The sequence below is a fragment of the Akebia trifoliata genome, chromosome 2 (assembly GCF_017979445.1).
Source record: "Akebia trifoliata isolate Shusen 1 chromosome 2, ASM1797944v1, whole genome shotgun sequence".
NCBI lineage: Eukaryota > Viridiplantae > Streptophyta > Magnoliopsida > Ranunculales > Lardizabalaceae > Akebia > Akebia trifoliata.
In genome coordinates this window covers 10,220,080-10,232,950 of record NC_141376.1, presented here as the reverse complement: position 1 = coordinate 10,232,950, position 12,871 = coordinate 10,220,080, and the positions used below count along the sequence as shown (strand labels likewise).

Genomic DNA, 12,871 nt, shown 5'->3' with positions numbered 1-12,871 from the left:
CTCTCAGAGTCCAGTTGCTTTGCCTCTGTTAGTTGGGCCTAAGGGTGTAGAACCTCCTCATAAAAATAAAAATAAAAAAATTTGTTGAACAAAATCTTCACGATCATTTATTAATAATAATGCTTGATTTTTTTTTTTTTCATGATTCTCTTATAAATTCTCTTCGATGATCAAGTCAATAATAATTTCAATAGAATGAATGAATTTTCCACTTAATGAAAATCATATACTTTTACTTTTATGTTATGCCAATTTGTAAAATTTCATTTCCCCTAATTGTAGTGCATGACATTTTGTTCCTTTCCCTATCAAAAATGTCGAACACGTTCCAACTTTGAAATTTCATGCACATTCTTCCCTTCATATTACACACAAGATTAACCTTAAAAAAATATTAATATTAAACATTCCTTGAAATGAGACAGGGAGTCTACTTTTTATTAGAAAAATTCTAATGCCTCACCAACTTTTGCTAATACCACCCCAATTCATATATATATATATATATATATATGAGTCCCGTTCGGCACCCTAAGTTTTACCACACACTTTAACAAACGCGTTTTATCTTACATGGGTTAGAAGTTTCGGAATGAGCTGATTTTTGGTGAGGATTATCTCTATAGTGAGGAGATCATCCTTACAAAAAATCAGCTCATTCCAAAACTTCTAACCCCATCAAAATTGATTTACAAAAAATGGACGGTCCACGATTTTTCAACGTGTAAACATGGGGCTAAACATTTCGGAATGGGCTGATTTTTGGGGAGGATGATCTTCTAATCATAGAGATCATCCTCACCAAAAATCAGCTCATTCCAAAACTTCTAACCCATGTAGGACAAAAAATGTTTGTTAAAGTGTGTGGTAAAACTTAGGGTGCTGAACATTTCCCTATATATATATATATCACATAAAGAATTAACACACATCTTGTGGTGGCATTAGAAATAGTTGGTGTGGCAATAGAAGCTCTCTTTTATTTATTTATTTATAAAGACAGAAGATGTGCAATAATTAAGGATGATATAATAATTAAAAAATATGTATACTTTTTAGATTTGGGGTGCAACACGGTGGTGTACTGATCTGCAAGTGTTGGATTCCTTAAAGAGTCTGGTCATTGATTAAAAAAATGAAGCCCGCCCTGACAGTGACAATAACTCTAAAAAAAAATATTAACTGCTTACATATTTCATTATCAAAACTTTTAAACTCCATCCGTCACTAGTTGCGTCATTACATCCCTTATTTCGCAGTTTCCACTTTCAAGGGAAAAACAATTGTCTCACTAACCTAAGGATTTCTAAATAGTATCACCAGGCACTCTCCATGATCTCTACGATTCCTCTGTTGCTTCCTCCCATCTAAGCAGTACGCTTGACGCTATGCATCAGACATCGCTATAGCTTTAAAAAACTCGCTATTTTGACAGAAATTAAAAACTGACCGGCCCTGGTTGTCGTATTGTGGATCTTTAAATATACCACCACACTCTCTCAACTTCACCATCTCTCTCTCTCTCTCTCTGAGTGTGAAACTAAAATGACGAAATCTCCGGAAGAAGAACACCCACAGAAGGCGTTTGGATGGGCAGCGAGGGATACATCTGGTGTGCTCTCTCCCTTTAAATTCTCCAGAAGGTATTTTATCTTTCTTGTTTTTAGAATTTTCTCAGTACGTGTTGTTGTGTTCGATTAAGATCCTTTGTAAAATAAACGAAAACTGACTCATTCACGGCATGACAACATATAAATCACCTACCACATTAACTTGTTCCAGATCTAAGATGACTCGTTTGATATTTTGTAAATCTCGACCATATCGACCTGTTTTGATAGATCTCGTATTTGTACTTTATACCAATCTAAATCAGGAAACTATCTATATTTATTTTATGTGTTTTGTTTGGAAGAAAAAACAGGGCTTTTATTAGATTTTGAAGAAATCTTGAATTTGATTCTGATTTTTTTTTTTTTTTTTTTCTGACATATTTATTTAGGTCTAGTTTTAATGAATTTGAAAATTAAAATTAAAATCAGATTTTGTTTTTCTATTTTTTATTATTATTATCCGATGTTGATTTCACTATTGAAGTCAAATCAAACTGCACTTAGTCCGTCTCTGTCGTGCACCATATCTATTAGTGGAGTTGTGCTCCCAGGCGTACTCTTGACGTAAGAAATGATTCTTGTAACGTGACTACTTTTGGCTGGGCCAACATAACTCGTTTTCGTAAATATTATAATTCTTTCGAGAATTGGGACTTTGGGAGGAGAGATAGGTGTGCTTATAATATATAAATAATTGACAGGGACTTTTTTTTAATAATATTAATTTGATACCTTCCATAACAATAAATACTAATAGAGTGGTGATATTCTAACTACAAAGTCTTCATTAGGACTGGATCAATTCGATTTCGGATCAGCATCAACCCACTATCGATCTGAAACTTTTACAATTTGGTCCAGATCCGATAGGGTGAATAAGACATCGACCCGAATCCAATCCGATCCGATTTAAATTTGGGGAAAATTTTAAGGTAATTTGGGTTCCTAATCTCTTGGGAGTGGAGATGAAGCAAATAAGTTTAGCTTTTATTTTGTTACAGAATCTCTCTTTTCAAGTCATTTTGAATCACTATCAAGCGGGTTGGACTAGCGTTTGTTATTCTATACAATAATTTCTAATCAATCTTCTAACCTTCCATCTCAAAGAATCGTACATCATAAACAAAGAAAAGTTTCATCTCACATAATAATATAGTCAAACACCTAGTGGGTTTAATGGATTCACATTTACAACAAGGGAAACTTTCTTCCATCCTTCATTACACTCACAATCAAATGGAAGCATGGCTGTTGTTGAGTGCTTGGTTTGGAGGAATGTTACCTGAGAGCGTGGTTGTTGTTAAGTCTTTGAGAGAGAGAGAGAGAGACAGAGTTGAAGTTCAAACCTGGGGAAGAATTGCGATTATGGCTTCTCAACTTCCCACCTTCTTAACAAATCGTGATTATATATATATATTTCCTTTTATCAAAGTGGGAGACGATTGGACGAAAGGGTTGGTATTAAGAAAATCAATCGGATCGGATTATAGTTGATCCGAAATTTTATTGATCTATATATATATTTCAATCCGAATCCGATCCAAAAATCCAAATTATTGATCCAAATTCGAATTTTTTGATTAGATCGGATATCAGATAAAAGTCGGTTCATTGCCAGCCTTGATGTGTTATAGACACGGAACCATAGATCTATTTCCTCGAGATGCACATCTTTTAGTCGGATTTAAATTTGTGTGTCCCGAGAAAACATATCTATGGTTTCATGTCCATAACACGTCAGTCGAGCAATGACTATCTAGTTAGAAAATCATTATTCATACTAATTTGATGAGTCTAGATCTTATGCATTCAGGGTAGAGGATTAAAATCCAAATAATGATTTTCTAACTAAAAAGTCTTCACCCAATCAATATTAGGCTAATGTGGCACGGACATGAAATTATAGATCTTTTTTCTCAGGATATAAAATTACACATTTTTATAGAGATGTTTAGTTGTTTATTTCTAGAAAAAAGATCTATGGTTAAATGTCCATGCCACTTCAGTTGAGTATTGATGGAGAGAAGACTTTTAGTTCGAATATTAGCACTCTTAAAATCTTCCTCCTACACCTCAACACATGCCACCTAAACTATAATTCAATGAAATTTTAAAAAGAAGATGAATCTTATGCACTCAGGCGGAGGATTGTGAAAAAATTTGCTCAAAGAATTTTGCTCATGGAGCTCACAGAAATCTGGGATCCACCAATCACATATACCCACGTGTATTGAATGGCATTCATAATTTACAAAAGTATCTTGTTAATTACAATACTACCCTTGTACGCTTGATGTGACAAGCACTGAGTAGCGTGTGAACAAAAACAACTCGTTGAGCATAGGAACCATTGTCCCACACTCAACAGATGCCACAATCCAAGGGATTGACGTTAAAATATCTCCTTTTTAAAAGAGCCCTGATGCATACATGCAATCAAATGCATGACTGACGTCGTAAGCGAACAAAACCATAGATTTTTTCATTGGCATACACAAGAAAAAGATGTGCGGTTAATTGTCCTTATCACGTCATCCGTGTACAAAAATTTGTGGAGGAGTGAGACCTTCCTCCCACTCCTCAATCCATGACACCTTAACCATATTTTATGGAATCTTTGAAGAGGGGATATTTTAGGCTTTAAATCCTTGAAATATAGTTAACGTGGCATGTATTAAAGTGTGGGAGGAGGATTTTATTTCTCTACCTTAGATGCACACGATGTGTATTCTTTTAAAATTCCCTTCAATTGTGCATGTGGCATGTGTCGAGGAGTGGGAGGAGGGTTTCAATCCTCGTCCACAAAGAAGATATTTCAGGCATTTAACTCCTTGGATTGAGGCTCACGTGTTGAGGCGTGGGTGGAGAATCCTCCACGCAGGGACATCCCCTCTAGTTTGATTCGTTATTAGAATTATATTTTTAAAATAAGACCATGATTTTATATTATTGAGAAAATTGTTTAAATAATACAAATTTAATATTATATTATAAAAATAAAAATAATTTAAGAAAAATATATTCTATTTTTAAAATTCATTAAATCTCCATTTTATTAGACTGATTACTTAATTGTCCATCATCCTCTGAGATTTTTTTTTGCTCACAGAATCTGAGATCCACTATTCACATGAGCTCACATGTATCATGGTTTTAAAATTCGTTTTGACGTCTCGTTGGTGAATGAGATCCCGAGTTGTCTGGGATGAGTTTTTCGATATATTTGAGACGTCTCGTTTAACAATGAGAAAAATGAGTGTGGGTTTTAAATCTTGTCCAATACATTGACTTGCCCATCCGTCTCGTTGCTGGACGATACCGAGATGACTCGGGTGATTACATCTTGGTCTCGGACAAGTTTTGAAACCATGACATGTATTGGTTTGAAGTGGCACGCACCAGAGAGTCTATGAGCACTGTGGCAATAAATTCAGTGTACAAAAAATCTCTCATTATCCTATAGTTCTTGAAACATTGTACCAAGTTATAAGGATTGATAATTTCTATTGGATTTGCAAATATTTCAGTCAAACTTGAAGCCCCAAGTTTTCTTCCAATCAGATCTAGTGCATTAAAAATGTGTCAATATTTGGTATAACCACTTTGTGTTTGGATAGGCCCTTATAAGACCTCAGGTTTCCTAATTCCAGTAAATAGTAATCACTGTTGATAACAATGACATCAATTGTCACAAAAGAAATAAATAGAAAGAAAAAAAAAATCAAGCAAGAACATAAGATTTCTGTGGTTAGGCAAGTTGCCTAAATCCACGTCTACAGAGAGATTCCTTCCTTAACTGTGAAAAATGAGTTACAATTTCTCTTTTCCTCCCTCAAAAAAATTGAGCCACGAACAACGTTGGGAAATAAAATTGATCCTATATGACTTAAAAGGTTCAAATTGGGCTGATATTTTATGTGGAGTATATGACTTAAAAGGTTAAAATTGAGCTGATCTTTTGTGAGGATGATCTCCTCATAAAAAAATCAGCCCAATCTGAAACTTTTAAGTCAAATAGGACAAAAAGTTTCTCCCAACTTGTCTCCCTAAACTTGTCTGCCCAAAGGGACCCTATATATAGGGAAGCGCTCGGAGGCCTTAGAGAGAGTCAAACATTCTGAAACTTCTAACCCATACATTGAAAAAATGTTTGGCACAATGTTTGACTCTCTGTAAGGACCCGTAGACACATAAAACTAGTCATAAAGCTACAACGTTTTTGTCTTATATGAGCAAAAAGGTTTTGAATGGGCTGATTTTTTATGAGGATGATCTCTATGGTGAGGGAATCATCCTTGCAAAAAGTCAGCCCATTCCAAAACTTCTATCCCCATCAAAAGTAGTTTATAAAAAATGGTCGATCCAAAATTCTTCAACTTGTAAACATGGGGCCAGAAATTTCAGAATGGGCTGATTTTTGGCAAGGATGATCTCCTCACCATAGAGATCATCCTCACAAAAAATTATCCCATTCCGAACCTTTTTCCCCATATAAGACAAAACACGTTGTAGCTTTATGAGTAGCTTTATGTGTATACGGATCCTGATCCATATATATATATATATATATGGAATAATGCTGAAGTAACATTATGAGGACATTTCTGACGTGGGTGTGTGCCATAACCATAGATGCTTTTCATTGAGATGTCACTCGTATGTTACTCCAGCACAACTCACATATATATATATATATATATATATATATATATATATATATATATATATATATATGGCCCATTGTTCATATTTTAATCTTTTTTTATTTAATTCTTTAATCATTCCTCAATATCAATGATTTAGCCATGGAGAATGTAATTGATCTGATTTAATTTTTTTTGCAGGGCTAATGGGGACAATGATGTTACCATTAAGATAGTTTTCTGTGGAATCTGCCATTCAGACCTTCACTCCATTAAGAATGAATGGGGCAATTCTGTCTATCCTATGGTCCCTGGGTACTCTCATCTCTTTATCTTCATTGGAATCGTCATTATCTGAGCATATGACTTTCAGCTGTATATGTCATAATCATATCCTAGGTTATTTGCCATGGAATCATGATTCTAAATGAATATCAGCTGTTCTAATGGTACTATTGATTCTGTTTCAATTTTTTTTTTTTGATGATAACTTGTTATTATGTTCTTTAACTATGTTTAAAACTGTCATTTATGTTAATTGACATTAAAATTCAAAATTCATTTTGAACCGCATTTCTCTTCAAACCATTTTTGTATTATATATGATGGATGAGTCCACCTTATTTGGCCAGCAGCACCTTCCCAACTTGAATTACTCTCATAAGAAAAAGTAAGCAGATAGATCAGCGAGAACAACTTTGCTGGATTCACAAATAACTCATTGTACCTTTCCATAAGTACCTTGTCTTATAACTGCAGCTTACAGGATATCCTTAATTGACATATGTTATCTCAAGTGAAAATCCTATGTATTGGTCACAAATACTTGTCCCCTGTTTTTGTCACTTAAACCCCTTGAGCCTTTATTGAACTCCAACTTGATTGATGATTTATAAGTTTTCGACATATTTGATGCAAGGACAATGAAAATTTCACTACTTCAGTGTTATATGCATTACACGTACTTTACCTAATATGATTAGATGGTTAGAGAAAATATTATAGAGACATAAGCTGTTTATCGACTTGTCTCGTACTAATACAAAAATCAACAATAACCTGTTATTTAGGCATGAGATTGTAGGCATAGTAACAGAGGTGGGGAGAAACATAACAAAAGTCAAAGTGGGAGATAAAGCGGGTGTGGGGTGCTTGGTTGGATCTTGTCGTTCATGTGATAGTTGCGCTCAGGACTTGGAGAATTACTGCCCCAAATTTATACTCACCTACAATGCTGACTACAGTGATGGCACTAGAACATATGGTGGATATTCCGATAAGATTGTTGTGGATGAACACTTTGTTGTCCATTTTCCAGACAACATGCCACTAGATGCGGGTGCACCGCTATTGTGCGCTGGTATTACAGTCTACAGCCCAATGAAATTCTTTGGACTCAGTGATCCTGGTAAACACTTGGGTGTAGTGGGGCTTGGTGGACTTGGTCATGTGGCTGTGAAGTTTGCCAAGGCTTTTGGAATGAAGGTCACAGTGATCAGTACTTCTGCTAGCAAGAAGAAGGAAGCAACCGAACGACTTGGTGCAGACTCTTTCTTGGTCAGCCGTGATCCGGAGGAGATGCAGGTAAATAAACATATATTGAAAAAATTGGGGTCAAATTAGAATTGATACAGTGGTAGACCTACTTGATTCCAGACCCAATGTGGCGAACTTGATCTATTGATAGCATTAGTGTTGTTAATGTTACATTTTTGAAGGGATAGTGCATTTGCTGCATGTTATAATGCTGTCATTATTAATTTCTTAGGCTGCCATGGGGACCATGGATGGAATTATCGACACGGTCTCAGCTGTTCACCCCCTACTTCCGTTGATCGGACTATTGAAGACTCAAGGGAAATTGGTTATGTTGGGTGCTCCCGAGAAGCCACTAGAGCTACCTATTTTCCCTTTGCTTATGGGTATGTTGTCGTAATGATCATCATCGCTAATTGGAATGAACAAAATTGTATTTTCAAACTATTACGATTGCGAATATTCTCCCATCTATATTTAGTATCTTGATTTCAGAATCTATATGTATATATGTAGGCTTCATGGTGTTCTTGCTAACAATGGAAATGTTTATTTTGATTCGATAGGTAGGAAAATTATTGCAGGGAGCGGAATTGGGGGAATGAAAGAGACACAGGAGATGATAGATTTTGCAGCGAAACACAATATAACAGCGGATATAGAGGTTATATCGATGGACTATGTGAACAAAGCTATGGAACGACTTGCTGTAGGTGATGTTAAATATCGATTTGTCATCGATGTGGCAAACACACTCACTTCTTAAGCCAATTTGCAAGAAATTGAAACCTTATGTTGTAAGTCAATAATTCAAGTACTGTTTATGTGTTATTATCAATGTGGGGTTTATCGGTCCAACTCCTTGTGAATTACGTTTACACTATTTAGCAACCTAAAATTCTTGAACTAATGTTGTATTTGAAATGCAGCAATTGGAAAGTTGTAGATTCTTATAGAAAATCGGATGCAAGTACATGAATCCTACTCAGATTTAGAGTTTCATATATTAAAATTAAATAATAAAAAGAAAAAAAGAAAAAACATAATTACCTTATGATATTATCGTTTATAGGATAAATAATTTAAAACATAATTGCCTTGCGGTATATAGGATAATTGCCTATCAATAAATGTCACAATAGGAGATGAAGAGGCGAGAGAGATTGAGATATTGTGAGAAAATTTCAAATAAATATCTTCTTATGATTAACCCACGTTAGAAACAGAAGGCTGAAGTCTTTGAACTACATGTGATTGAGAGGTGGCCCCCACAAAATATTTTGTACGTAAAACCTTGGAAAAGAAAAGCACTATATTTAGTAAAATTTCAAGTCTTACTAAGAGTTGTTTGACTTAAATGAATTTTCAAATTGGTAATCTAACACGACAGCCTTCTAGATATCATGTAAAAACTCATATATAAATTTTTTTTAAAAAGAAATATTTTTTAGCTTGTTCGAAGGTGTTGAAAATGGATAGTTACTGAACTCTCAACACTTAAAATTAAAATTCAACGGTGAAAACTAATGTTTATATATATATATATATATATATGGGTCACGTTCAATGGCTAACTTTTTGGCAAAACATTTTTCAAAACATGAGTTAGAAGTTTTGGAATGGGCTGATTTTTGGTGAGGATGATCTCCTCGGTGAGGAGATCATCCTCACCAAAAATCAGCCCATTCCAAAACTTCTAACCCATGTTTACAAGTTGAAAAATCGTGGACCGTCCATTTTTTGTAAACCATTTTTGATGGGGTTAGAAGTTTTGGAATGGGCTGATTTTTGGTGATGATGATCTCCTCACCGTAGAGATCATCCTCACCAAAAATCAGCCCATTTCAAAACTTCTAACTCATGTTTTGAAAAATGTTTTGCCAAAAAGTTAGCTATTGAACGGGACCCTATATATATATATATATATATATATATATATATATATATATATATATATATATATATATATATAATTTTTTTTTTTTTTTTTTTTGAGATGTCAAGATGTGAACTCACAACCCTTAGTAAGTTGAAATCTTACTAAGTTAGTCAGGTTAGACTGACTCATAAAAGAACTCTTCCACACACGCACTAATATGCGGATGGTCCAACAAACACAATATTTTTTATATGGAGAAACACTTTCCTTATTAAGTAGTCAGATTTTAAATATTTCCAAGGGTTGTGAGCTAAAATGAATTATCAAATTGGCAATCCAACATCATGACACTCTAGATTTCTTGGAAAAACTCAGATTTAAAAAAAAAATAAAAATTAGACAGGTGAAAATGGACGGCTACTAAACTCCTACATTTAAAATTAAAATTTAACGTTGAAAAATAGCATTTTTAAGTTTATTTATTTATAAAATTCATAGAATTTTGTCTTCTAAATCCCTGTGGCATCGGATCATGTTTTTGGATGTCACAAGATGAGCTATACCCTTGGTATGATTTGAAATTTTACCAAGTTCGTTAGGTTAGACTTAAGTCTTTTTACCATAAAATCTCAGGAAAGAAAAATTCTTTTATAGTTGTACTAACTTGTTATATGCATCAACAAATCGTAATATTAAAACTCATCAAGTCAACTTTTCTCAATAATTTTGGGAGTTTTTTCAAAATTGTTAGGGCTTGTACTTAGCTTATCTTCTCCACTTATTCAGTAAGAGAGTTTGAGTTGCAAGAAGACAGGAGACCATCTTTCTTCTTTTTCAAGATTTTTCCTTTAAATTCTCTTATTTTATAGAAAATTGATTGGTAGGTTTTCTTTGGCCCCTGCAAGGTAAGTTCTCTGGTCCGCCTCTGGTTGTGACACTTGATCATCTGTAGAGATTTTTTGTAGGTTTTCTTCTTTCCATGCTTTGTGCTTAAACGGTTGACAATGATTTATTTGCTTGTAGAGATAAATTTTAAACTTGATCTTCTTTGGAGGTTTTGTAGATCTTTTTTTATAGATTTTCTTCTCTCCGAACTTCGTACTTAATAGGTTGAAAATGATTTTTATATTTTTGGAGAAAGGCTTTGAGGTTTGATCTTCTCTAGAGGTTTGTTATAAGTTTTCTTCTCTCCAGACTTCATGCTTGTCCCCTTATTAGTCATGAAAAATTTGAAGGCCCATTAATCCCATGAACTGTCAGGGTGTCTTAACTTATTTGCTGATTTATATGTTTCAAGTCTTTTCCTAATTCCATTAGATGATTATAGAAATTTTCCTTGAGAAATTAGTTGTTAGCAATGTGATGAAAATCAACCCTAAAAGTCTAAAACCTTGTTATGTACTGTATTGGCATGAGATCTGACCGAGGTAGGGCGCAATGTGAAAAAATTCAAAGTGGGAGATAAAGCGAGCGTTTTGGGCTCGGTTGGATGTTGTGGTTCATGTGACAATTGCTCTCAAGACTTGGAAAGTTATTCCCCAAAATTTATACCCACGTATAATGTCAATTACCACTATGGCACAATAACGAATGGTGGATACTCCAATGAGATTGTTGTGGATGAACATTTTGGTTGCCTTTACCCTGGTAACCTACCCCTAGATGCATTGGCGGAGCCAGGATTTTGTATTCGTGGGGGCAAATTACAAATAGAAAAATTTTCTGATTTTCTATGGGGGCAAAGTAGTAGAATGTTAAAATTTTGTGGGGTTAAATTACAAATAAAAAAATTTTCAAAACTTTTGTGGGGGCAAAGCAGTAGAATGTTAAAAAAAAATTTAAATTTATTAATACTTCCCTATGCATTTTAGAAATTCTTGTGGGGGCAATTGCCCCCACTGTAAATCCGCCCCTGCCTAGATGCAGGCACACCACTATTGTGCTTTGGGACTACAGTCTATAGCCCAGTGAAATTCTTTGGACTCAAACGATCCCAACAAATATTGGGTGTTGTGGGTCTTGGTGGTCTTGGTCATGTTGCTGTGACGTTTGCCAAGACTTTTGGAGTGAAGGTTACGGTGATCAGTACTTCTTCTAACAAGAAAAAGGAAGCAATCGAACAACTTGGAGCTGACTCTTTTTGTTAGCGGTGATCAAGATGAAATGTAGGTAAATGAAAGGACGGTTTTTTTTTTCTTTCGATTTTACAAAACAAATGAAAATCAATCCAGCCTTGTGTTGTTAAATGTTACATTGTTGAACTGATGTGAATTGCACTTGCTTGTTCTAATGCTATTAATATTCATTTCTTAGGTTGCAATGGGCACTTTGGATGGTATTATCAACACTGTTTCTCTTGCTCACCCTCTCCTTCCATTAATCAAACTATTGAAGACTAATGGGAAGCTGGTTATGGTTGGTTGTACGGATCGACAAGCCAAGCCACTAGAGCTACCTTCCATGCCTTTGATGAGGTTAATATTTAATTGGCTAACACTGATGAACACTACCCATGCATCCATAGTTTGGAGGTGTCCTTACTAATAACTAAAATGCTCATTATGATTTTGTAGAAGGAAGATAATAGGAGGGAGTCTTGATGGAGGGATGAAAGAGATACAAGAGATGTTAGATTTTGCAGGGAAACACAATATAACAGTGGATATAGAGGTGATATCGATGGATTATGTGAATACAACAATGGAACGACTTGCCAAAGGTTATGTTAAATATCGATTCATCATCGATGTGACTAACATACTTAATGCTTACCTAATGCTTACCTAATTTGGTAGTGTTGAAGTACGGCTCAAAAATTAATTAAGCCCAGTTCAAGTGTGTGTATTGTTGGGTCGGTCCAAGGTAATTTGGATTGGACTTGTAATTTAGGTAAGTGGCCCACTTATGTCGTGCTTCTAAAAAGGGTTTTATTTTTTTTGTTGTAAAAAGTCTAACTTTGAGTCTTAAGTTTTTTTTTAGAGAAAATGGTAGAGAAAGAAAGAAACTCAAAAGTGGAGAGGTTGAGAAATTTAGGAAGATTGAGATCTAGAAGAACGTGAATCAAACTGATAAAAGGAGTCTTTGTATTGATTTGTCCCGTTTTCTTCATAGTGAAATTGAGCTCCAATGCTCATACCTCCGTGGATGTAGCCTTTATGTGAATCACGTAAAATATCATGTTGTGGGTATTGTGTTCGTAA

At 34.7% G+C, this 12,871-nt stretch overlaps 1 protein-coding gene and 1 pseudogene across 2 annotated transcripts; both read left to right on the top strand.

Moving 5' to 3' along the window:
• The first annotated feature begins 1,485 nt into the window (after positions 1 to 1,485).
• Positions 1,486 to 8,709, top strand: LOC147409459 (8-hydroxygeraniol dehydrogenase-like). The gene is made up of 5 exons (XM_086429159.1): positions 1,486 to 1,643; positions 6,458 to 6,571; positions 7,327 to 7,840; positions 8,025 to 8,178; positions 8,359 to 8,709. The coding sequence occupies exons 1-5, from the start codon at positions 1,546 to 1,548 to the stop codon at positions 8,556 to 8,558; spliced, it is 1,080 nt and encodes a 359-aa protein (XP_086285285.1). The 5' UTR covers positions 1,486 to 1,545; the 3' UTR covers positions 8,559 to 8,709.
• A 2,373-nt stretch (positions 8,710 to 11,082) lies between these two features.
• On the top strand, positions 11,083 to 12,871 carry LOC147409458 (putative mannitol dehydrogenase; annotated as a pseudogene). The gene is made up of 4 exons (XR_015170493.1): positions 11,083 to 11,098; positions 11,592 to 11,840; positions 11,985 to 12,145; positions 12,245 to 12,871. The product of XR_015170493.1 is annotated as a putative mannitol dehydrogenase (transcript).